At 35.8% G+C, this 24,989-nt stretch overlaps 2 protein-coding genes and 1 non-coding gene across 8 annotated transcripts; all 3 read right to left on the bottom strand.

Moving 5' to 3' along the window:
* Window positions 1-137: 137 nt before the first annotated feature.
* trnaa-cgc (transfer RNA alanine (anticodon CGC)) lies at window positions 138-209 on the bottom strand. Its single transcript has one exon. It is a non-coding gene; the product is annotated as a tRNA-Ala (tRNA).
* A 203-nt stretch (window positions 210-412) lies between these two features.
* On the bottom strand, window positions 413-4,253 carry si:ch211-119e14.1 (cilia- and flagella-associated protein 251). Of its 3 annotated transcripts, none has more exons than XM_058782458.1 (2): window positions 3,404-4,076; window positions 413-2,458 (listed from the first exon to the last, which is right to left on the bottom strand). In XM_058782458.1, the coding sequence occupies exons 1-2, from the start codon at window positions 3,561-3,563 to the stop codon at window positions 1,842-1,844; spliced, it is 777 nt and encodes a 258-aa protein (XP_058638441.1). In that variant the 5' UTR covers window positions 3,564-4,076; the 3' UTR covers window positions 413-1,841. The 3 variants fall into 3 exon arrangements, with proteins under 3 accessions (XP_058638441.1, XP_058638444.1, XP_058638442.1); XM_058782461.1 differs by having other exon boundaries at window positions 3,358-4,072; XM_058782459.1 differs by lacking the exon at window positions 3,404-4,076 and adding an exon at window positions 4,164-4,253 and having other exon boundaries at window positions 414-2,458.
* An 869-nt stretch (window positions 4,254-5,122) lies between these two features.
* Window positions 5,123-23,479, bottom strand: coro1b (coronin, actin binding protein, 1B). 4 transcript variants are annotated; one of them, XM_058781515.1, is made up of 13 exons: window positions 23,339-23,479; window positions 23,193-23,264; window positions 23,047-23,093; window positions 21,457-21,662; window positions 21,207-21,329; window positions 18,413-18,542; window positions 16,424-16,605; window positions 15,114-15,233; window positions 13,615-13,719; window positions 12,052-12,197; window positions 10,881-10,938; window positions 9,402-9,710; window positions 5,123-6,578 (listed from the first exon to the last, which is right to left on the bottom strand). In XM_058781515.1, the coding sequence occupies exons 4-13, from the start codon at window positions 21,658-21,660 to the stop codon at window positions 6,456-6,458; spliced, it is 1,500 nt and encodes a 499-aa protein (XP_058637498.1). In that variant the 5' UTR covers window positions 21,661-21,662; window positions 23,047-23,093; window positions 23,193-23,264; window positions 23,339-23,479; the 3' UTR covers window positions 5,123-6,455. The 4 variants fall into 4 exon arrangements, with proteins under 4 accessions (XP_058637498.1, XP_058637496.1, XP_058637495.1 ...); XM_058781513.1 differs by having other exon boundaries at window positions 23,047-23,264; XM_058781512.1 differs by having other exon boundaries at window positions 23,191-23,439.
* Between the last annotated feature and the right edge of the window lie 1,510 nt (window positions 23,480-24,989).

Genomic DNA, 24,989 nt, shown 5'->3' with positions numbered 1-24,989 from the left:
GTACGTGCAGACGATGGTTTTCTATAGACATAAAATCTGTAAATTTAGCGATTGTCATCGCATACAATGAGATTAAAGTGATTTTTGTGTTAATGTTTTTATTAGTCCTCTATTGTTTTCTTGAACGAAAAAGCAAGTGGAGATGCCGGGGATTGAACCCGGGACCTCATACATGCGAAGCATGCGCTCTACCACTGAGCTACATCCCCCTCTGTACTCCCTCACTGAAATCCTGGCTATAGTTATAAAATGTGAAATAACCTACTGATACACACTTTATATGCCTTATATGGGTATATATATATGTGTATTATATGGAGCTTTAGCTCCTCTAATGTAGCATATGGGGAAATTTAATTCATTATTTTCATTTAATTACTTAAGGAATATTGCCAGGACTGAGTGTGTGATTGTACTTTATTTAGTTAAATGGCATAGTTCAAGTATCATCTCAATTTATGACTTTAAAACCCGCCATTGTCTTATTTTACACAGTTAGCAAATATGCATTCTTTATTATCATCGTAATCTTGACATAAACCGCGAACCCCTGTTTAAAATGACCAGCAACGATAAGAGATGTGGTTCATGGTTTGTTGCCTCAAAATGGTTGGTGGTTGGATGCCCTAATGCTGTATAAGGGCAAATGTTACGTCTAGGTCACATTCATCGCAATGGACATTTTAATGACTTAATTTTCTTGATATCAAATATTATTTCTCATGATTTGATATGCTCTACACATGTTCTTGACGGGTTTTGTGAGATTCACACATCAGTGGTTACAGGGTGGTCATATTAAAACATTAAACAATTTTGACAGTCACTGTCTTGACATGAAAATATTTTTTAATGGAAAAATATTTACATCTCACACAAATGTTAACAAGTTTCACAATGTATTTTCACACAGTCAGCATCTGAAAACTACAGGAAGTGGATAAAACTAACAACTTACAGAAAATGGTGTGGAACCGTTTTACTGGCTTTTAACCCTATAAAGCCTGCTGTTTCATATTTGATATGCAAATTTCCTCTAAATTATCAACATGATCAAAATTAAGCTTAAGAACCTGTTGCACACATTCTACTATATGCCTTCTGATTGATAATTAGTTTCTTTAGAAAATAAAAGTCCTTTATTGTCAGGTTGATACATGTGTCTTTTTACTGTGAATTTTCTTTTACTGATTTTTATAAAGTAAATGTAAGAATAGTAACAGGCTATTTCAAGATGAACACTTACTGGACTAAATCAACTTATGTTTACTTGATTTTCCATACATCATTTTTTTAGAAAAATCATGTTAAAATGTGAATATCTAATATGATATAACAATCCTTCGAGGAATGTTTATTTGTACATATCTCATATCTCATCTTTATATTGCATTACATGCATTACCCCCCAAAATACAAAACTACAGAGGCTGGATCATAAACAAACAAGCATTTAAATACCATCTTACTATGAGTGACAACTCACATTTATATGCATTTTATGCAAGTAGTCTTATATACTATTATAAACATCTCATTGATTTACATTACACGCTATACTTTTTCCAAACTTTCTGCTATACTTTTTATCAGCCATAAAAGTTTGATGTATCAAACGTGATACTCAACAAAAACACAGATGAAAGCTTTTTTTTTTTAAATTGTTTCAAATAGCTTGTCTAAAGGTCCAAAAAACTTTTACATAAAAAAAAAAAAAAACATATGTCAGGCTTTTACAGGGTTGAACTGACTCATAGTCATAAAAATGTTTTGTGCCGCTCACTGGGCCAAGCCACCTTATTTCCCGCCTATTAAATTCAAAAGCAATGTCTCTGTGCTTTTCACAAAGCAGTCAAGTCATTTCCATCTTTGTTCTCCTCAGACCAAATTGCACTACTGGTAAACGGCTTCAGATCTACAAGCAATTCCACTTTCTCCGGATTCTTCACTCCTTCACTTTTATCCTCCTCTCTCGCTGCTGCTGCCTTCTCCTTCCTTTCCTCCTTCTCTTCCTCAGCTTCATCCTTCTCTTCTTTCTTTTCCATCTGCATCTTTGCCCTCTCCCTCAGGTCGACGCTGGAATAGTCATCTGAAGAATCATCCCCGTCGTCATCATGTTCCTGTTGCTCTCCCTCCTCTGTGTAACTGTCATTCTGTTTGTCCTGGCCTTCACCCTCCTCATCCTCTTCGTCATGACTTCCTATGTTCTCCTCGTCATCACGCTGTTGAGGCCAAATGCGGACACCGAGTCTGTTTTCCACAACCCCGACTCCTTGTCTCAATCGATCCCGTAGGCCGCCAGGGGCGAAGAACATGCGCTGGACGGTGTACTGTCCATTTGTGTCCGCGTTAAGTTTTTTATAAAAGTAAAAAAGAGCCAGAGCAAGTACGATCCATATGAAGAGGAGGGCGATGACAGTTGAGGTATTGTGTACATTACTCTCATCTGACCCCATGACTAAAGAGACAGGGACAATTAATGCAATAATTGAATCAAATGACACATTTATAAAATTACAAATGATGCATTTAATTAAATATGAATATGAAATACATTTCTTCAAATTATACTTGAATTTAAACACAATATACAAGTAAAAAGCACATTTCTGGACTCAGTACACAGTAAAAATGCTTTTTGAAGTTGAAAATAAAGATTATTGGAATACGTTTTACAAGAAAATACTATTTAATTCTTTCACCTTCAATTTTTCACATTTAATGCGTTACTTGCATTTCTTTGCAATTATTTCTGAAATTTACTAGCAATTTTTGAGTGAAAATTGTTTCTACACCAATTTTTGCAGTGTACAAGAATACATAGCAATGCAAAGTGTCGATATACTATAAATATTTTAAACAAGTTTTTATTTTTGTACTTTCCATTTTCATTTGATTAAGTTTTAGCAAATTTGTTGCGTGTTTTTGTCATTTTATTTAGTTACTGATCCCCCAACATGTCTATATAGTTTTTATTAATTTTTGTTTCAGTTTTAGTTTTAATTATTTTAGTACATTGTTAAACTGAAAATGAAATGAAAATGAGAAATGTTGCTCTGGCAAGTAGTTGAAATAAAATGTATATATTTAATTTGGTTTAAATTAATATTTATTTTTATTTTAAGTAACTTTTTTTTTTTTAATGTTTTTAGTTTTATACTATAATAACCCTGGTGTTTGAGCTTTAGCTGGTACAAAACTGTCACTAAGGCGGCACTTATTTAAAAGGTACTAATATGTATACTTTAGGTACTAATACATACTTTTAAAGTACTACTATGCACTTTTAAAGTACTAATAAGTACTTTAAAATACTTATATGTACTATTTAGGGGTAAATAAAGTACAAAGAGGTACCTTTTAGCTTTTGTACCTCAGAGTACCGCCCTGGACAGCTTTGTACCTTTTTGTCTGAGAGTGTGGGTTTTCAGCAACATGCAACATGTTTCACAGACTGTAATAACCTGTGGCTTCTTTGCCCACACGACCAGCAGCTCCCGCCATGCACTGTTTGAAAGGAAAGCCTCAGAAGTGCAGTAGCACGGAAGTAAGCAAGCTTGCATTACTTTTGAAAAATTGGCAGGAAATCACTTTTCACATCGTTATTGCAGTGCAAAAGAAAATCTTAATGTACTTCTCTGTGACACCTTTATACACCCTAATACTGCCGGTTAATGTCTAAATAAATGAGCTTCAAACCTCTTAACCGCACTTAACAGCTATTCACAAGTTTTACTAATGCAGCTGTGCATGTGCTCAAATACGGCCCCAAAGGACCACAGCAATTTTCTTGCACAGGCAAATGCGTCTATCTGCCAAAGTCATGTGCCAAATTGGATCAAATGACAAATACCCAAAAAAACTAATAAATTTATGTGTTTGAAACAACCTGCATTACATGTTTCCTAAAACCCACACATATTATGCTTCTAAAATACTGCATATTTACAATGGAGGTCACAAGTGAAAATAGAACATTAATATATATATATATATATAAAACATGTTCTCTGTGATTGTCATTTATGAGCATGTCGGTATATACATTTTAAAAATACATTTTATGGAGTGCTGCTCATAAATATTGTCAATAAAATCATACACACCACATGCCAATAAATATCATAAATACAAAACACATTAAAAATCTAACAATAACTCACCTTTATTCAACTGCCCTTACACCCATAGCCCAGGAAAACATAAAATAGAAAATTCAAATCTGTCATGATCATATAGGCAGGAAAGAGGGGCGGGAAGAGAGAGAGAGAGAGAGAGAGAGAGCAAGAGCGAGAGAGAGAGGTCATATGCGATTACAAGGGTGTGGGTGGTGTCTATACTGTCAGATCGTGATGACAACTTTGATTTTTATGTAAAATATACATTTTAAACCCTTTTTTCAATATTTCTTTATTGCTTTGTTTCATTATTTTTTAAATTAATTGACTTATTTAATGATTACTCAAATTTAAAGCAGTTTAGTGGGTAATCTTGAGGTAAATGAAATAAAGAAATAATAATAATAAATTTGGCTTGAATTTCAGAATGATCATTTTATTTTGAAACTTTTATTATTAAACACAAATATTTCAAAAGAAAGCATGTGCAAAAATATCTGGTATATGGAGTCCGCACAGGAAGAGTTGAGTGGAACATAGTTTCCTTTAGCGAGAGATTGTGCGATGAAGCACAAGTCTCTCTTAGACCACATCCTGTTCTAAATGTCGAGTTTAAAGATGCTATGAACCATGAAAACAAGAATGCCTCACTGTTTGTGCAGTGCAGAGAAGCAATGTGCAATGTAACAAAAGCCTTGATACAGACTTTGTTGCACAAGACCACCGAAGCTGCAGTCATATCGTGACATAATCTTTTATATTAACCCTAGTTAATATAGGTATTAGAAATTTAGATCAGCCTTAGTTAATCTTAACTACTACTTAGTTTCCAAATTAGCCAGGAAATTACAGTAGAAAGTGCTGTCTAGCACTAAGGTAGTACCCTTTCAGTTCTAAAATTAGCCCCAAACATTTTGTTTTGACCTCAACCACAGGCCTGATGGTAAAATCTGTAATTTGCTTGTTAATACGATGAATGATAAAACCAACTTGCACACAGTATAGAAATGGGTGAATGTCGTTTATTAAAAAGAACAGATTAAGTTAGCACTTAAGTTTTAAGTACATGGATACTTAGATAATTTACAACATATACAGCTGATAAAGCTAGACTTAAAGAAAATCATTCACAGAGGAGGATGAGTCGACCCTCGGTTTGAGTCATCCCTGATTGTAGTGCCCATGATTAAAGACTAAAAATAAAACAAATACAAAAACAACACCATCTAAACCTATCAACATCACATAATTCTACTATTATTTTTCAGATTCAATCAAACAGGAATGAAGCACAATTATTCATCGAGAGGTACAGAATGAATCTCAACAAACCTGCCAAGAACATGTCCAGGCCACCCCAAATCAAAGGAATGATATATATCGATAATCATGGTTTAAAGAAAAGAAAATCTTGATTTTTGCATTTTCATGACAATAAGGCATATTTTGGATTACCATATTGTAAAACTCATTAATGTATCATAGTAGTATTTGTTATACTGCCTTTAATTCACTCTGGTTTAAATGTAAAAAATAAAAGCAACTTTTTTACTGCAATATGGTAAAAAATGATAAGGAATATAAGCAAAATCGATTAATTCAGAAACAAAATTATAATTACAATATCCAGAATATACTTAAATCAATGGTGAAAATGTATTATACTTTTGCCTTTGGGGTGAAATGTGACCCGGATATTTTTCTTCCTATAAGACCTGCATTTCATTTTGGAAACTCTCACAAATTCCTTCAACACCAAGTACAGTTTCTATCACATGCTACTCACATATCCACATATTAAACTCTAACAACATCCAAAGTCAATGCTACGTGTGTTAAGACATACAAATGGAAGAAAGGGCAGCTAAACCCATGAACAGTGCTGGTCAAAGTACGTATGTTGATAAGCACCATCAAACTTTAGTGAAAGAAAGCAATCAATTCAGCATGTTGGATTATTACATTTCCTGAAGGTTTCAAGATCCAAACTACTTTCATTAAGCAGAAGCATTTATAAATGTTGAGGCTACAAGAGATCATCAAATCTGCTTTTCATTTAAAGCTTGCATGTTTATGCAAATATTGACCCAACCAAATTCAGACTTCAAAGTCTGTAGTTAGCAGTAGTAAGTACCTGATGTAACAGCCCTATTAAAAGCAGCATTTAGGATAGTAATATCAGTGCATTTAAACCCAAAGTGTACCGATAAAGCTCAAAGCTCAATTATGTCTTTGCATCTCTGCGCCACAGTAATAGAACTATATTTCCCATAACCCTTCAGTGAAGCTTTCTGAATCTGGGTAAGGCTATGTGTTGTGATATGTTTGTAGTTTCCTTCACACTTCTCCATCCTCAATACGGGCGAGCTGCCTTTCCAGGACGTCGATCCTGTGACCCTGAGCCAGAACCAGAGCACGCAATGCCCGAATCTCTGTCAGGATATCAGAAAATTGGTCCTCCTGTACAAGAAAGAAAAACATTTGGGCTTTAACATTTAAGCATAAAAATTAACATTAAGGCTTTACCATAAACAGGCATCATATAATATTAAAATTAGGATCTAATATCTATATCTATACACACACACACACACACACACACACACACACACAGTTGAAGTCAAAAGTTTACATACACCTTGCAGAATCTGCAAAATGTTAATTATTTTACCAAAATAAGAGGGATCATACAAAATGCATGTTAGTGTTTATTTAGTACTGACCTGAATAAGATATTTCACATAAAAGATGTTTGTTTACATATAGTCCACAAGAGAAAATAACAGTTGAATTTATAAAAACGACCCCGTTCAAAAGTTTACATACACTTGATTCTTAATACTGTGGGTTTTTTTGTTTTGTTTTTTTGTTTAGTGATAGTTGTTCATGAGTTAAACTGTTAAAACAGTTAAACTGCCTGCTGTTCTTCAGAAAAATCCTTCAGGTCCCACAAATTCGTGGTTTTCCAGCATTTTTGTATTTGAACCCTTTCCAACATTGACTGTATGATTTTGAGATCCATCTTTTCACACTGAGGACAATTGAGGGACTCATATGCAACTATTACAGAAGGTTCAAACGCTCACTGATCCTCCAGAAAGAAAAAACAGAATTCTGAGTTTATATCGCGCAATACTGTTTTCATATCTCGCGATTCTGACTATTTTCTCAGAACTGTGATAGGTCACAATTACCTTTTTTTAAATTTCATGGCAGAAATGGCCTTCTATACAACAGTAAACAGTGACAGCTTTGCCATCACAGAAATGAATTACATTTTAAAATATATTAAAACAGAAATATTTCAGAAAATTATTGTTTTCATGGTAGTGTGTACATTTACATACATAACATACCCACTATCATGAAAACAGTTCTAAATCTATTTTAATATAAATTTAAAATGTATATCTACATCGATTTATGTATATATACAGGTGCATCTCCAATAAATTAGAATGTCATGGAAAAGTTAATTTATTTCAGTAATTCAACTCAAATTGTGAAACTCGTGTATTAAATAAATTCAATGCACACAGACTAAAGTAGTTTAAGTCTTTGGTTCTTTTAATTGTGATGATTTTGGCTCACATTTAACAAAAACCCACCAATTCACTATCTCAACAAATTAGAATATGGTGACATGCCAGTCAGCTAATCAACTCAAAACACCTGCAAAGGTTTCCTGAGCCTTCAAAATGGTCTCTCAGTTTGGTTCACTAGGCTACACAATCATGGGGAAGACTGCTGATCTGACAGTTGTCCAGAAGACAATCATTGACACCCTTCACAAGGAGGGTAAGCCACAAACATTCATTGCCAAAGAAGCTGGCTGTTCACAGAGTGCTGTATCCAAGCATGTTAACAGAAAGTTGAGTGGAAGGAAAAAGTGTGGAAGAAAAAGATGCACAACTAACTGAGAGAACCGCAGCCTTATGAGGATTGTCAAGCAACATCGATTCAAGAATTTGGGTGAACTTCACAAGGAATGGACTGAGGCTGGGGTCAAGGCATCAAGAGCCACCACACACAGACGTGTCAAGGAATTTGACTACAGTTGTCGCATTCCTCTTGTTCAGCCACTCCTGAACCACAGACATAGTCAGAGGCGTCTTACCTGGGCTAAGGAGAAGAAGAATCTATCTGCTGATATCATATCTGCTGATTGGCTTCATCACTCTGTCTCCTCTCCACCAGTAAGCTGGTGTGTGGTGGGCGTTCTGGCGCACTATGGCTGCCGTCGCATCATCCAGGTGGATGCTGCACACTGGTGGTGGATGAGGAGACCCCCACAATATAAAGCGCTTTGAGTGCTTAGAAAAGCGCTATATAAATGTAAGGAATTATTATTATTATTATTATTATTATTATTAAGAACTGGACTGTTGCCCAGTGGTCCAAAGTCCTCTTTTCAGATGAGAGCAAGTTTTGTATTTCATTTGGAAACCAAGGTCCTAGAGTCTGGAGGAAGGGTGGAGAAGCTCATAGCCCAAGTTGCTTGAAGTTCAGTGTTAAGTTTCCACAGTCTGTGATGATTTGGTGTGCAATGTCATCTGCTGGTGTTGGTCCATTGTGTTTTTTGAAAACCAAAGTCACTGCACCCGTTTACCAAGAAATTTTGGAGCACTTCATGCTTCCTTCTGCTGACCAGCTTTTTGAAGATGCTGATTTCATTTTCCAGCAGGATTTGGCACCTGCCCACACTGCCAAAAGCACCAAAAGTTGGTTAAATGACCATGGTGTTGGTGTGCTTGACTGGCCAGCAAACTCACCAGACCTGAACCCCATAGAGAATCTGTGGGGTATTGTCAAGAGAAAACGAGAAACAAGAGACCAAAAAATGCAGATGAGCTGAAGGCCACTGTCAAAGAAACCTGGGCTTCCATACCACCTCAGCAGTGCCACAAACCGATCACCTCCATGCCACGCCGAACTGAGGCAGTAATTAAAGCAAAAGGAGCCCCTACCAAGTATTGAGTACATATACAGTAAATGAACATACTTTCCAGAAGGCCAACAATTCACTAAAAATGTTTTTTTTATTGGTCTTATGAAGTATTCTAATTTGTTGAGAGAGTGAATTGGTGGGTTTTTGTTAAATGTGAGCCAAAATCATCACAATTAAAAGAACCAAAGACTTAAACTACTTCAGTCTGTGTGCATTGAATTGATTTAATACACAAGTTTCACAATTTGAGTTGAATTACTGAAATAAATGAACTTTTCCACGACATTCTAATTTATTGAGATGCACCTGTACATGTTATAAAATATGTCATTCACCTCTTTCTTTACTCTTTCTATCCCTCCATCTACATCCCTTCTTCCTTGTCCGTGGTCCAGCCCCTCGCTCTCCATCTCAACCGCCATAGGGTTTGCTGGCGCAGTGGTGCTGGTGGGACTAGTGTTGGTCTGAGAGAGCAGTTTGGGTCGACCCCGGAGCGTGCCACATTTGGATGGAGGGGCCGTGTAGCCTCCGCTCAGGGAAACAAGGATTGGAGGAGCGTCCTGTCCTGCTATCCAATCTTCTGCCAGTAAAGCGGGTTCTAATCCCGCTGTATCTGGATACAGATCCCCTTGAAACAGGTCGGACTGATTGTGGGTGGAGAAAAAAAATACTCATTTAGACAGAGGATGCAGTTTGGTAAATAGACCTTAATCAGGTTAGACGCCATATTGAACTTAACACGGATGAAAACTAGGCTGTGAGGGACAGACTTACAGTGGCACACACTGTATAAAAGTCCTAGATCATGTCATTTTCTCTAAACTAAAACCTTTCAAAACTGCTTTACAGAGTTTTTGTCTACTTGAAGATTTTTACAAAGATGTTTCGTCAGCTGATCAATCACTATGTTGTTAAACAACATTACAATCCATTGAATGCACTGTACTTCTGTCCCTCACAGTATCGATTTCATTGCTGTCAAAACTTAAATATGGTGCTTCCCTGACTGAAGTCTATATGCCAATGAGTAGTTTGCGAAGAGGCAGCTGAAAACATTTTCTTACTTCCTCTTTCACAAAAACTCCAAAAATACAGCAATACGGCATTACCCAGAATAAAAAAATACCTGCAATATGCCAATTATAGTAAATTCATGCAAGTTTCCCATTTTATTTGTTTTTTCTTTCAGATCATCCAAAAATGGAAATTCTGTCATCATTTTCTCATCCTCATGTCACTTCCAAAGCCGTATGACTTTTTTCTCTTACGAGTAAATGACAGAATTTTCATTTTTGAGTGAATTGAAGTGTAGGAAGTATGACTTTTGTTTAATTTTACAAACTGAGCAAATTCATTTTCTGTGGCAATGAATATGTTACAGCATCCGTAAATTTGCGTGATGAGTGACATAAATAAATATTACACAATTTTTACACTTCAAAATGGTATTACTGCAGGATTTTTCAAATATCAGCCAGCATACTTGGGTCTGTCCATTGTTTTGTTTTAAAACAGATGATGTCATTCCTCAATATGTCAACTTGAGTCAATATGAGCATATCCTCACCATTTGAACATATTTTTTGGAAAGTCAATATGGCTGATGGCTGCTTTACAACATGGGGAGACCCAAGTAAGAGAGTATTAGTATGGTAATTTTCAGTGAACTTCCTGTCTCAGCATTTCAAAAAGAAATTCAACTGTTCTATCAGAACCAAAGGTCTTGTAGATACCAAAATGGAATGACTGAACAATTAGTAACTTTACTTTCAGAGCTGCATGAGTGGTCGCTCTGACATGCAGACTGAACTTACCTTGCGCGGCACAGTCATCGATATGGGCTCAACCTTCCTCTCGTGCAGTTTGTAGAACCTAGAGGAATAAAATGAAGAATAATGGAGATAAATGCAAGCACTTGAGAGATGCTATTTAAAAATCAGTGCAGGTGTGAACTAATCTGGACTTCTTGCTCAACGATAAAAATGAAAGAGAAAGATTTTTAGCAAATAACGCTTATTTCAGTTTGTTACTCACATAAAGCTACTGTAGTGTACGGCTTCAAAACATTTGGAATTATATTGCATGAGTGGAATAAACTACTTTTATCGTTCATTTTTTAAGCTCAAAAGCATCTTATCAATATATGCCTATGTTTTATGGAAGAGAATATTTGCATGAAGTATACACTAAGTGTGGGTTCTTTAAGATTCTTCTTTTGAAATATATATTTTTTTTATTCAGCAAGCATGCATTCATTTGATCAAAAAGTAACATTAAAGACATTTAAAATGTAATTTCTATTTTTATGTAAAATAGATGCTGTTCTTTTGAACTTAACATTAATAATAATAATAATATATTATATAATATTATGAATAAATTATCATTGAGCACCAGATCAAGAGATACTGGAATGATTTTTGAGGGATCATGTGACATTAAAGACTGGAGTAATGGTTGCTGAAAATTATTATTTCTATTTTATTATATTAAAATAGAAAAACGTTATTTTAAATTGTAATATGTCAGATAATTAATTTTTTACAGTATGAGCCTTTTTCAAAGAGTTTTAAATATTTATAACTTTTAAATAGTAATATACTGTATGTATGTTGCATACGATTCTTCCTTTTTTTTGGTGTGTTCCATGGAAGAAAGAATGGAATCACATGTGGGTGAGAAAACATTTTCTTTTTTTTTTTCTTTTTTTTGTGAACTATTCTTTATCTTCCCATTTGCTCAGTTTCATATTTCTTAGTCAAACATTCCGGCCAAATAACCTGTCAAACAGAACAAACAACTTTTGCACTAAGCAAAAGACTGAAGATGGAGTTGCCACTCACATGTTTTCAGGGCATTCATTAAGGCAAATGAAATGCAATCAAATTCACACTCAAATGGGATTAAAAAGAAAGCATCAAAATCAAACAATGATAAATACGATTACTATTACATCTTAAAGTACCACAGTAGTTGAGCTTGCACCTTGCTATTTCACACTTGTTGACATCTACTCCTCGTTTGCTTAGGAAACCAGCACCTCTCTGTGGCTCCTTGCTGCTGTACAGACTCAGGAAATGAACATACGGTGACTCATCTGTCACCTCAAAGTAACGAATAGTACAATCCCCCTGTGAGAGAGAGAGACAGTGATAGACAGCTGTGTTACAGTTCATTGACAACACTGGATTTAATCAGTTACCAGTTGTACTTTTGTTACACATGCCTTTGAGAAACAAGTACCATGGTACCACATCAAAGTATCACGGTATTTACTGTGTATATTATATCTGATTCCATCACTGTGCCATTTACCACCACTTCATTCTTATATATTCAACATCTCTTACAAAACTGTTCAAAATTTGGGGTCAGTAAGACTTGGGTAGCACTTTATTTTACAGTACGTGTACTTCCCTGGTACATACATGTAAAATAAAGTGCTACCGACTTGTTTTTTGAAATAAATGAATAATTTTATTCATTAAGGATGGATTAAATTGTTCAAAAGTGACAGTAAAGACAATTATATTGTTACAAAAAATGTCAAATTCAAATAAATGCTGTTCATTTGTTATTAAAGGGGTCATATGATGCGATTTCAAGTTTTCCTTTCTCTTTGGAGTGTTACAAGCGGTTTCTGCATAGATAAGATGCCTGAAGTTGCAAAGACTAAAGTCTCAAAAACATAGAGATATTCTTTATAAAAGTTAAAACTCGTCCACGCCCCCCTAAAACGGCTCATTCAAACACGTCCCCACATGTCTACGTCAAGATGTGGGGAGATTTGCAAAACACCGCCCAAATGTACACGCAATGAAAGAAGGCGGAATAATTATTCTCGCTGTAGTATTGTTGCTGCCGCCGGCACCATGTCCTGGAGACGCTGTGTTTCGTTGTGAAAGCAAAACTACTTTGTTTGGGCTTCCAAAAGAGGACACAACTAGAAATCAGTGGTTAAGTTGTATTTACAACACTATTCCAGAACAGTTCAACCCAAATATTAGAGTGTGTGCAGCGCATTTTATGGAGGACTATTTCTTGAACCTGGGAGTAGCCTTTTATAATTTATAACCCGTTTATAATGGGTTTTTATTGTTTTTGTCTCATCGCGCCGTCACAATACGGTAAGGGGCGTAGCATTTCCGTCTCACGCTTGAGGTATTTGGCCAATCACAACACACTGGATAGCAGGCCAATCAGAACGCTTCTCAGAACGATGAGCTTTGCTAAAAATTCAGCTTCAACAACAGGAATAAATTACATTTTAAAATATATTATATTTTCTATATATACAGTCTCAGTGAACACAAGAGACTTATTTTTTAGAAGATTTTAACAAACATCTTACTGACTCCAAACCTTTGAATGGTAATGTGTTTATGTTTGCTGTATGTAAATAAGGAAAACTACCGCAGGCAGTGATTGTGCCAGACGTGTTTTCTGTAAACTGCATGTTCCTGTGTAAGTTTATATCTCTGTTAGAGCTGCTGGAGAAACCTGTCGTGCAGCAGTTAAAGGTGATCGGGTAAAGCTGGGCAATCCTACCTTGCCACACAAGTAAACCATGTTGGTGTCTGGGTCATAGAATGGAAGCAGAACTCCGTTACTGGTGTCCATTTCCTGAGTAACCATTGGTTCAGAAAGATCCCTCTGAAATACAAAGACAGACAGAGACAGTAATATATACACTAGGTTATCAAAACATACAGTACTATTTCATGCTCAATAACTGAACCAGACAGGCAACAACTAATATTTCAGAAAGCTCATCTGATTGATTGGCTGATTCTCTATATATAGATGTTTTTATGTCAACTAAGATCATTTGTGAGCGTCTGATTATTCATGTGTCCTGAAGCTGCTAAACTGAGGGAGTTTTAACAAATGTTTGCACATCCACAAAATAAAAACTAGAAAATGCAAGCTTGTCAAGACACACTGAATGATGACTTGACAGAACTTTGCCTGAAAGTTGAAAAAGTCTTGACATTTTAAGGTCACTTGGGACTTCTGAAGTTAAAGCAATTTGAATAGCAATTTGAAGTCTGAAGGTTACATGTGCCTTGCACTTGCATTACTAAGCCATTGCTAAAGTTTTCTGAGTGGCTGGCAATTGCTAAGTGGTAGTAGTTCGGGCATTGCAAGTGGTTGCTAAGGTTGTTGCTTGGGTGTTCTGGATGAGCTTGGGCATTACTATAATATAGCTGTTGCTAAGGCATTATGGGTGGTTCTGACAGTGGAAGCTAGGGCATGATTGCTCAGATGGTTTCTAGAGAGTTCTGCTAAGTGGAATTTAAATTGAATATTGGTAGCAAACCGGAGTTCAAATTCCTTTTTAATTGAAAGAAGTACAATCAAAATAAGTATATTTAACTGTATCAAATGGTATTGTTTACAAAATATACTACGGTTCAAAAGTTTGGGGTTGGTAAGATTTTTTAATGTTTTTTAAAGAAATCTATTATGCTCACTAAGGCTGCATTTATTTGATAGAAAATATTTGATAAATAGTAGTATTGTGAACTATTAAAATATTTTAATATATTTTAAAATGTAATTTATTCCTGTAATGGAAAAGCTGAATTTTCAACATCATTACTCCAGTCTTCAGTGTCACATGATCCTTCAGAAATCATTCTCATATGTTGATTTGCTGCTCAAGAAATGTTTCTTATTATTATCAACGCTGCAAGCATTTATGCTGTTTAAAATCGTTGTGGAAACTGTGACACTTTTTTTTCAGGATTTTTTGATGAATATAAAGTGCAAAAGTACAGCATTTACTTGAAATAGAAATCCTTTGTAACATTAAAAATACCTTTACAGTTACTTTTGATCAATTTAATTTGTCCTCGCTGAATACATTTATTTTAAAGAAAGTCTTACCGATCACAAACTCTTGAATAGTAGTGTGTTATTTTTAGTAGGAATTACCCATAAAGCATACAGTGGGAAGATCAATCAAGTTTCTATTAACAGATTAATGCTTCACCTCAGGCTCTAAAGGATAATTCTAGCTGACAAAACAAAAGAGTGATTCTTACCGTGTCCCAGAGGGCGACCTGTCTCTCGCTCATGCGACTGAAGCCGGTTGTCAGGATTTTCCCATCAGCCAGAAACACAGCCCTCATCGGCCTGGTGCCCTCATGAGCCTTCTCCCGCACCTGAGTGTGACATTGTCAAACAAAAATCACATATGTGGAAGACGAGGACAGAGCAAGGCCTAAACTAACTGGAAACTTTTTATGTTTAGAGGCAACCACAAAATGTATTTAAAGTATTAATCCACTAATATTCTATTCAACAAGTCTGTCATATCTCAAACAGAACTGCAGTGACATGTGGCAGGCCATAATCTTCCAATGCATATGAATGCTTTCAAATGATTAAAACAATTAATTATTAAAATCATGTTCTATTTTGATAGATTTCCTCTCAGTTTAATTCCTGGAAATCCACTGGACCATCACACATGCTAAAAGCTCATCATGGACAAAATATCCTGCCCAGGACAAAACAGCTGCTGCCCTCGTGTAGACGCCTGAGATCACTAACAGCAGAAACATCCAGATTAAAGAGCAGCTTCTTTCCAGCAGCTGTCAGGCCACTCGATAAACATTTTTAGAATAATCCTATTAGTCCTCAGGTGCACTTAATGTCCATGTTTACATTGTTCACCTGTATCATCTTGGCCTACTTGGAATATCCAAACTACCATACTAAAATCTGCTGTTTGTACGCCACTTTTTTAATAGTTTAGGGTCAGTAAGATTTCTCTTTTGAAAGAAATGAATCTGTTTATTTAGCAATGATGCATTAAATTGATTTAAGTGACAGTAAAGACATTTAGAATGCTACAAAAGATATCTATTTTAAACAAATGCTGTTATTTTGATCTTTCTATTCAAAGAATTAAAAAAACTGAATCATGGTTTCCACAAAAGTATTAATTAGCACAACTGTTTTCAAAATGGGAAATCATAAAAATATGTTATATAGTGAACATAATATGTTTCTGGAGCTGCAAATATTGAAATGATTTCTGAAGGATCATATGACAATGAAGACTAGAGTAATGATGCTGAAAATGCAGCTTTGCATCACAGGAATAAATTACATATTAAAATATGTTAAAATAGAAAACAGTGCTTTTATTTAGAAATAATATTTCTTTTAAACGGATCAAATAAATACAGTCTTGGTAAGAATGAGAGGCCTCTTTCCAAAAAACTTTGAAAATCTGACCTCAAACTTGTGAATAATGGTACTGTATCTGTCTGAGCACTTCCTCTCAAACCCCTGGTTGGAAAACCCTGATGAAGAAACTTTAGGATACAGAGATAAACAGGCTGACCTTAAGGACTGTTCCACGCCTGGGATCAATGACTCGTAAGGCTTTGTCTTTACAGGTGGTGCACAGAACGTTGCCCTCGCGGTTCCAGCTCACGCTGTATATCAGGTCTGGATGGGCGTCACTCAGCTGGTACACCAGCTCCCCGGTGCCCACATCCCACACACACAGGACATTATCACATCCTAGAACACGGGAAAACAAGACCAAAGTTGGCCAAAAGGTCAGCAACAAAAACATCTTACCACTTTAAGAACTAAGATTTGCATCTCAGATATTTACATGCCAATGCAAATCAATCCAAAGCCACCTTTCTTTGGTCGTGCACAAACCTCTAAATCAATCTGTGCATCAAGTGGCCCAGTTTTAGATCAGAGATTTATTTATGTTACTTCTTTACATGTTATTGACAGCTCTATTGTCTTTTCATTACTTTGAAGGTGGACGAAACCATCAAACAAGTCTAATATACAAAATTAGGGCTTGATAAACGATTTAAGCCACCAGAATTAGAGCACACGCCAAAAATAGAGTGTGCCAGAACAGACTTAATCCAAGCACCGTGAGCCGGCAAAGTATATATACAGTCATGGCCAAAAATATCGGCACCCTTGGTAAATATGATCAAAGAAGGCTGGGAAAATTAATCTGCATTGTTAATCCTTTTGATCTTTTATTTAAAAAGTTCACAAAAATCTAACCTTTCATTGGATAATAAGAATTTAAAATGGGGGGAAATATCATTATGAAATAAATGTTTTTCTCTAATACACGTTGGCCACAATTAACGGCACCCTTTTACTTAATACTTTTTGAAACCTCCGTTTGGTAGTTTAACAGCTCTAAATTTTCTCCTATAATGCATGATGAGGTTAGAGAACACCTGACAAGAGATCAGAGACCATTCCTTCATCCAGAATCACTCCAGACCCTTTAGATTCCCAGCTCCATGTTGGTGCTTCTTTTCTTCAGTTCACCACTCATTTTCTACAGGGTTCAGGTCAGAGGACTGGAATGGCCAGCAGAAGCTTGGTTTTGTGCTCAGTGACCCATTTTTGTGTTGTTTTTGAGGTTTGTGTTTGGATTATTGTACGCTTGGAAGATCCAAACATGGCCCATTATAAGATTTCTTACAGAGTCAGTCACTTATTGATTTTTTATCTGTTGGTATTTGATAGAATCCATGATGCCATGTGTCTAAACAAGATGTCCAGGACCTCCAGCAGAAATATAGGCCCACAACATCAAAAATACAGCAGTATATTTCATTGTACACATGGGGTACTTTTTATCCCTGTGTTCACCAAATCCATCTTGAGTGTTTGCTGCTAAAAAGCTAATTTTTTTGTTTCATCTGACCACAGAAGGCAGTCCCATTTGAAGTTACAGTCGTGTCTGATAACTGAATATGCTGGAGTTTGTTTTTGGATGAGCGAGGAGAATTTTATGTTGATTGGAAATTCTTAATTATTGCCCTGATGGTGGAAATGGGAATTTTTTCCCATTTTCTTAAAGCCACTTCACTAATTTGTGAAGCTCAATTTTCTTTTGCTGCACATCAGAAATATATTCTTGGGTTTTTCTCATTGTGATGGATGATTAAGGGAATTTGGGCTTTGTTTTCCCTCCTATTTATATTTCTGTGAAACAGGAAGGAGAAAGATAATTTCATGTTCATAATCACCCTGGAATTCTCAAAATTGTGAATATGAATGGGAATATACTTCAGAGATATATTACTCATAATAATTTTTAGGGGTGCCAATAATTGTGTCCAACGTGTATTTGAGAAAAACATTTATTTCATAATGATATTTCCCCCCATTTTAAATTCTTATTATCCAATGAAAGGTGAGATTTTTGTGAATTTTTTAAATAAAAGATAAAAAGGATTAACAATGCAGATTAATTTTCACAGCCTTCTTTAATCATATTTACCAAGGGTGCCGATATGTTTGGCCATGACTGTATATACACAAAGGAAGAGCTTACCTGCAGTCAACAGGATATTCAGAGCAGAAGGATGCCAGGCCAGGATGCCCACTCTTTTACTGTGGCCCTCGAGAGTCACAACAGCTTCAGACATGGGAGAAGTCAGACCTCCGTCAGGAATCTGCCAAATCTGTTATGCAAAAATACAGTGCATGTCTTTTTAGATACATAAGTTAATCTTTAGTGTCACAGGATCTTTCAGAAATCTAGACACATTTCTTCTTATTATTATCAATGTTGAAAACAGTTGGGCTGCTTCATATTTTTATGGAAATTGTGATACACTACCATTTAAAAATTTTGGGTAAGATTAAAAAAAAGAAAATAAATTAATACTTTTATTCACCAAGGATGCATTAAATTAATAAAAAAATGACAAAAGATATTTACAAAAGATTACTATTTAAAATAAATGCTGTACTTTTGAACTTCTTATTAATCAAAGGACCCTGAAAAATGTATCACAGGTTACATAGTTTCAACATTAATAATAATAAGAACCGCTAGTAATAATTTAGCCCAAATAATAATTGATAAGAACTGAGCAACAAATCAGAATTATAAGGAAGATTTCTGAAGCATCACATGAAGAGACATGAAGAGTAGAGTAATGGGTGCTGAAATCACAGAAATTAATTACAATTTACAATTCCAATAATTGTTTAAAATATATTAAAACAGAACAGTTATTTCAGATTGTTAAAATATTCCGCAATATTACTGTTTTAATTTGTGCATAAAATACAGGTGCATCTCAATAAATTAGAATGTCGTGGAAAATTTTATTTATTTCAGTAATTCAACTCAAATTGTGAAACTCGTGTATTAAATAAATTCAGTGCACACAGACTGAAGTAGTTTAAGTCTTTGGTTCTTTTAATTGTGATGATTTTGGCTCGCATTTAACAAAACCCCACCAATTCACTATCTCAACAAATTAGAATATGGTGACATGCCAATCAGCTAATCAACTCAAAACACCTGCAAAGGTTTCCTGAGCCTTCAACATGGTCTCTCAGTTTGGTTCACTAGGCCAGTGGTTCTCAATTCCAGTCCTGGGGGCCCCCTGCTCTGCTTACTTAACACACCTGATTGAGATCATCAGCTCGTTGGAGAGAGATCCATGAACTGAACTAACGAGCTAATGATCTCAATCAGGTGTGTTAAGTAAGGGAGACATGCAAAATGTGCAGAGCAGGGGGCCCCCAGGACTGGAATTGAGAACCACTGCACTAGGCTACACAATCATGTGGAAGACTGCTGATCTGACAGTTGTCCAGAAGACAATCATTGACACCCTTCACAAGGAGGGTAAGCCACAAACATTCATTGCCAAAGAAGCTGGCTGTTCACAGAGTGCTGTATCCAAGCATGTTAACAGAAAGTTGAGTGGAAGGAAAAAGTGTGGAAGAAAAAGATGCACAACCAACCGAGAGAACCACAGCCTTATGAGGATTGTCAAGCAAAATCAATTCAAGAATTTGGGTGAACTTCACAAGGAATGGACTGAGGCTGGGGTCAAGGCATCAAGAGCCACCACACACAGACGTGTCAAGGAATTTGGCTACAGTTGTCGTATTCCTCTTGTTAAGCCACTCCTGAACCACAGACAACGTCAGAGGCGTCTTACCTGGGCTAAGTAGAAGAAGAACTGGACTGTTGACCAGTGGTCCAAAGTCCTCTTTTCATATGAGAGCAAGTTTTGTATTTCATTAGGAAACCAAGGTCCTAGAGTCTGGAGGAAGGGTGGAGAAGCTCATAGCCCAAGTTTCTTGAAGTTCAGTGTTCAGTTTCCTCAGTCTGTGATGATTTGGGGTGCAATGTCATCTGCTGGTGTTGGTCCATTGTGTTTTTTGAAAACCAAAGTCACTGCACCCGTTTACCAAGAAATTTTGGAGCACTTCATGCTTCCTTCTGCTGACCAGCTTTTTGAAGATGCTGATTTAATTTTTCAGCAGGATTTGGCACCTGCCCACACTGTCAAAAGCACCAAAAGTTGGTTAAATGACAATGGTGTTGGTGTGCTTGACTGGCCAGCAAACTCACCAGACCTGAACCCCATAGAGAATCTATGGGCTATTGTCAAGAGGAAAATGAGAAACAAGAGACCAAAAAATGCAGATGAGCTGAAGGCCACTGTCAAAGAAACCTGGGCTTCCATACCACCTCAGCAGTGCCACAAACTGATCACCTCCATGCCACGCCGAACTGAGGCACTAATTAAAGCAAAAGCAGCCCCTACCAAGTATTGAGTACATATACAGTAAATGAACATACTTTCCAGAAGGCCAACAATTCACTAAATTTTTTAAATTTTTTTTATTGGTCTTAAATATTCTAATTTGTTGAGATAGTGAATAGGTGGGTTTTTGTTAAATGTGAGCCAAAATCATCACAATTAAAAGAACCAAAGACTTAAACTACTTCAGTCTGTGTGAATTGAATTTATTTAATACACAAGTTTCACAATTTGAGTTGAATTACTGAAATAAATTAACTTTTCTACGACATTCTAATTTATTGAGATGCACCTGTATATTTGGTGTTTGGATATTTAGGCCAAATGACAATTCCTCCTAAAAATAAAACATGATTTCAAGTCATATATAAAAGGTTGAAAATATTTAGATAATTATTTCAATACTTACCCAACTGCTAAAACACTCAAATTCAACTAACAATACAAAACTAACAATATATACCATGTGAATCCCCAAGGATGCTATATTCACCCAATGAATATTCATAAGACAGTAATTGACGTGTAGGTTTCGTTTAAGGGAAAGAAACAAACCTTGACAGTGCAGTCCTCTGAGGCACTGGCAATAACATTGTCATCATGTGGGCACCACTGCACATCCAGCACTGGAGCGGCGTGACCGCACACGGTCGGGGTGTTCTGGTCCACTCGACCGCTCTAGTGTTAAGAGACACAGAAACTATGTGAGCAGAACTATTTGATTATGCAAACTAATGTAAAATACCAACTGTAAATCCTCAGGGCATATTTAAGGCATTGTTATTGCGAGAGAACGAATGCCAACCTTGGCGAGCGGTAACACAAGAAAGGCTCCACCTCCTCCGGCCTCAATGACAACAGCAATGAACTTGGGATTGGCAGCGCACAGTGGACCGTCCCATGTCACGCGCGACACTCTGACATCATCGAGGCAATGCTCAGCCTTCCAAGCCTGGGCAAACACATGCCTGAACTTACTCTGCCTGACAACACCCCTCCTGAAGGACATGACTGTGGGAAGAATAGTGACATATACCGTTAGTCATTATTCAATCAATCAATCATGGCATATTATTACATGAGTATGGTATAAAGCAAATAAATCGTCAACAAATCATAAAATAACACAGACTTTAAGATTAAATTGACATGATTATTTGTATAATAACAATAAGAGAGCAAAAACCCAATTGCAATTTGGTGTGCAAATACATGCAAGAAAAAAGACCAATCACAATTCAGTATTCAAACATTGCAATGAAGTCAATGGGAAATTTTCAAACTTCAATCATGTCTTTATGTTATACTCACTATTTATTTTAAAACAAGATTTAAATGCAAAAGATACTGTATAGAAAAATCAACCACTGTTTTAAGTAAAAAAGTAATTAATAAATATATATATATATATGTATAATGCTACAAATATTTCTATTTAAAAAAAATGCTGTTTTTTTTTTTTTTATATATGGTGAGCATAAAATACTTTATTATTATTCCAATTAATTATATAAACCCTGATTTATTTTTGGTCATAATCTCAGAATTGCTGCCAATAATTTGGTCTTTGACATAAAATGTGATATTATCTACTTTTCAGTTCCATTGAGCACTAGGCTATTAGGTCAGATAGGCTTATGTATTGAGGTAAAAGTGAGAGCCCCTCTTGTCCAATGAAACTCTAGAAGGCTGCAGCTCTCACGTGTCTGTGACTGTGCAGGGAGGGATGAACATGACACAGCTCAAGTCAGAAACCACAAACCCTCAACATTTAAGGTCTGATGTTCGTTACCTTCCATTACACATTTACATTCTAATGAGACTATATTTGGACAAATCAACCCTCCCTAAAAACCTTTTGTCTTTAATGTGATAAATCTAGAACCAATAAAGCCATGCCAAAAACAGTAAAACAAACCGTAAACATCCCACTATAAATAGCTTACAACTTGGTTAATCCTAAAGCTGTGAACTGTGGTCTAAAGGTGCTTTCCAGGAACGAGTTTTCATGGGATATTTCCATCCACTGCAATTTTAACAAACCATACATCAATTATTCGGCTTTCAGATGATGTATAAATCTCAATTTCGAAAAATTTACCCTTATGACTGGTTTTGTGGTCCAATATACACACACACACACACACACACAGAGAGAATTAAAATTAAAACGTTTTTAAAGATTTTACTATTTTGTACAATTATTTAACAACGCTATATAATATAATATAGCATTGTTAAACAATTAATACAATTTTAAAAAATTAAAAATTAAGTTAAATTCAATTGAATCAAGGGCCGTCAGCGCATAAATGCGGAAACACACTCTAAATGTAACGCAAAAATGCGCTGATGACATAAATGACACATGAGCTATTCATTCAGTCCACTGTACCTCTGCTTGAGGGTTTCCTCCTTTCCTGTTCCTTTTCTTAGAAAAATCTGTTAAAATTAATACAGCGATTCCAGTATAAGATATGACATATATATATATATATATATATATATAAACAAAAACGCAGTGATCTTTATGAACTACACTAATCCTTGCAGTGTGTTGTTATCCCGGGGTTTTCTGCATGGTCAGGTGGAACAATTATGTCCAGGCAATTTCTGCAGGCATCGACAAATTAATCCATATCATCAGGGAAAACAAATGCACAATTGTATATTTTCAAAAGACATACAAAGCTTTTGAACAAAATTGTACGGTTAAGGAACTTAAAATAAATCAGGAAGAGCGTCGACACCGCAGAAGAAGAAAAGATGATGGATGGTAAATTCCTCCGTGAATGTGCCTAGAATTAAAAGCAGCGATTTGTGAAGCTCGCCATGGTGAGCAGTCATCAAAATGGACGTCGATACGCCTTGTTGTCGAAATAAAAGTCCCCTTCTGAGCGCTTTGTGACTGTTTAATTCTTTTTTTATTATTAAAAACAACGAACTATATACTATACTAGAGTTAATCAAAGCCTATGTCTACTGCATGTTGTCCATTTGCAAAAGATAGTAATTCAAAAAACTATTAAAAAAAACATTTTTTTTTGCCTTTTTGGAGAGAAAAAAATGTATTTGAGTACAAAATTAATTATTTCCAAGGTATCAAATATTTATTTCATCTTCTTCCAAATTTAGACGCAGTTTTTGTAAATTTGAGTACTTTAATTGCAATGCAGTTTATGCAGAATCACAGTGGTGTGAAAAGAATTTTAACATCCTGTGACTTAAATGCAGGGTGAAATTCAAAATAAAAGTCAAACCAAACGTTCCTAAAATGACTCATAGATGTGTTTCCTGCACCAGCAGCCAAGCACGGTGGGTGACAGTTCATAAAAATGTACCAAGGTACTAGCTTACACCAAAATACCATCGTTAATACAGTTGTTATTGAGCTTATTGTTAATATTGTGAAACATCATAAATTATTATAATCTATTCATTCCTTCTCTTTTTTTTTTGACAATGGTGGCCAATACCACAGTATCCACATTTTTATTAAACATTTTGGTGTTAATTATGGCTGATATGGTACATTTTTTCTTATCACACCTCAGATTGTGCTGTTTGAATTTAGGCTGAAAAGCACCAAACAATAATGTCCCGATTCAACATTGTGTTTTCTGAAATTCATCGAACATAGATACATGCAGTGTAATTAGGGTTGATTTAATAACCCTCATACACTGCAGTGAATTGAATACACCGAAGTTACCATCAGGACCCATGCCTTTATATTTTGTTAGATAGAAAGGTCACAAGAGTGTCTCAGGAGCTTGCGGTAACACTGCCCGCTTATTAACCCTGGAGAACCCACAGGGTCAAATTTGGCCGCTGTTAATTGCTGCTACCCAAAATTAACAAAAAAATTTTTTTTTGTCAAATTTAACTTCAAAAACCCAGAGTGCCACTTCTGGCCCCTGCATAGAGACACCTAGTGGATGAATATTGAACTCACAAGTGCCAGAGTGGTAGTAACAAGATGGCTGACCACATGCTGTTTTGTTGAGCTGGAAACCTACCCAAACAAAATCGTCTTCTCAGCAAACCAGCGGTTGGTAAAATTGTGTATTTTTGTTAATCTATTTAGTATTAGCTTGCAGAATGCCTAGAAGTATGTTTTATATAATTTTTGGATAAATTAGCAACTCTGAGCTAGTTAAAAAAACAATGGGCCAAAAATGACCCTCTGGGTGTATGGGTTAAAAAATGTGGGGTCAAAAATGACCCTTTGGTTCTTTGAGTGACTTCATTGGAGAATGGTGACAGTCCTGTATTTGGCTAAAGCCTTGAAATAAATTCATTTGTATAATATATTTTACTAAGTTACCTCAGTAGTAC

Source organism: Onychostoma macrolepis, chromosome 07, assembly GCF_012432095.1.
Source record: "Onychostoma macrolepis isolate SWU-2019 chromosome 07, ASM1243209v1, whole genome shotgun sequence".
In the NCBI taxonomy this organism is placed as follows: Eukaryota; Metazoa; Chordata; class Actinopteri; order Cypriniformes; family Cyprinidae; genus Onychostoma; species Onychostoma macrolepis.
This window is presented reverse-complemented; position numbering and strand designations above follow the sequence as displayed.

Bases quoted from the DNA above. Each gene is read 5' to 3' on its own strand.
- si:ch211-119e14.1 (XM_058782458.1), bottom strand. From the start codon at position 3,563: ATGCAAGCTTGCTTACTTCCGTGCTACTGCACTTCTGAGGCTTTCCTT. The intron at 2,459-3,403 runs GTACAAAGCTGT...CTGTCTCTTTAG, and splicing joins CCACACTCTCAGACAAAAAG to TCATGGGGTCAGATGAGAGT.
- coro1b (XM_058781513.1), bottom strand. From the start codon at position 21,660: ATGTCCTTCAGGAGGGGTGTTGTCAGGCAGAGTAAGTTCAGGCATGTG. The intron at 16,606-18,412 runs GTAAGCTCTTCC...CCCGTGTTCTAG, and splicing joins GAATATCCTGTTGACTGCAG to GATGTGATAATGTCCTGTGT. The intron at 12,198-13,614 runs GTAGGATTGCCC...TCTCTCTCACAG, and splicing joins TGGTTTACTTGTGTGGCAAG to GGGGATTGTACTATTCGTTA.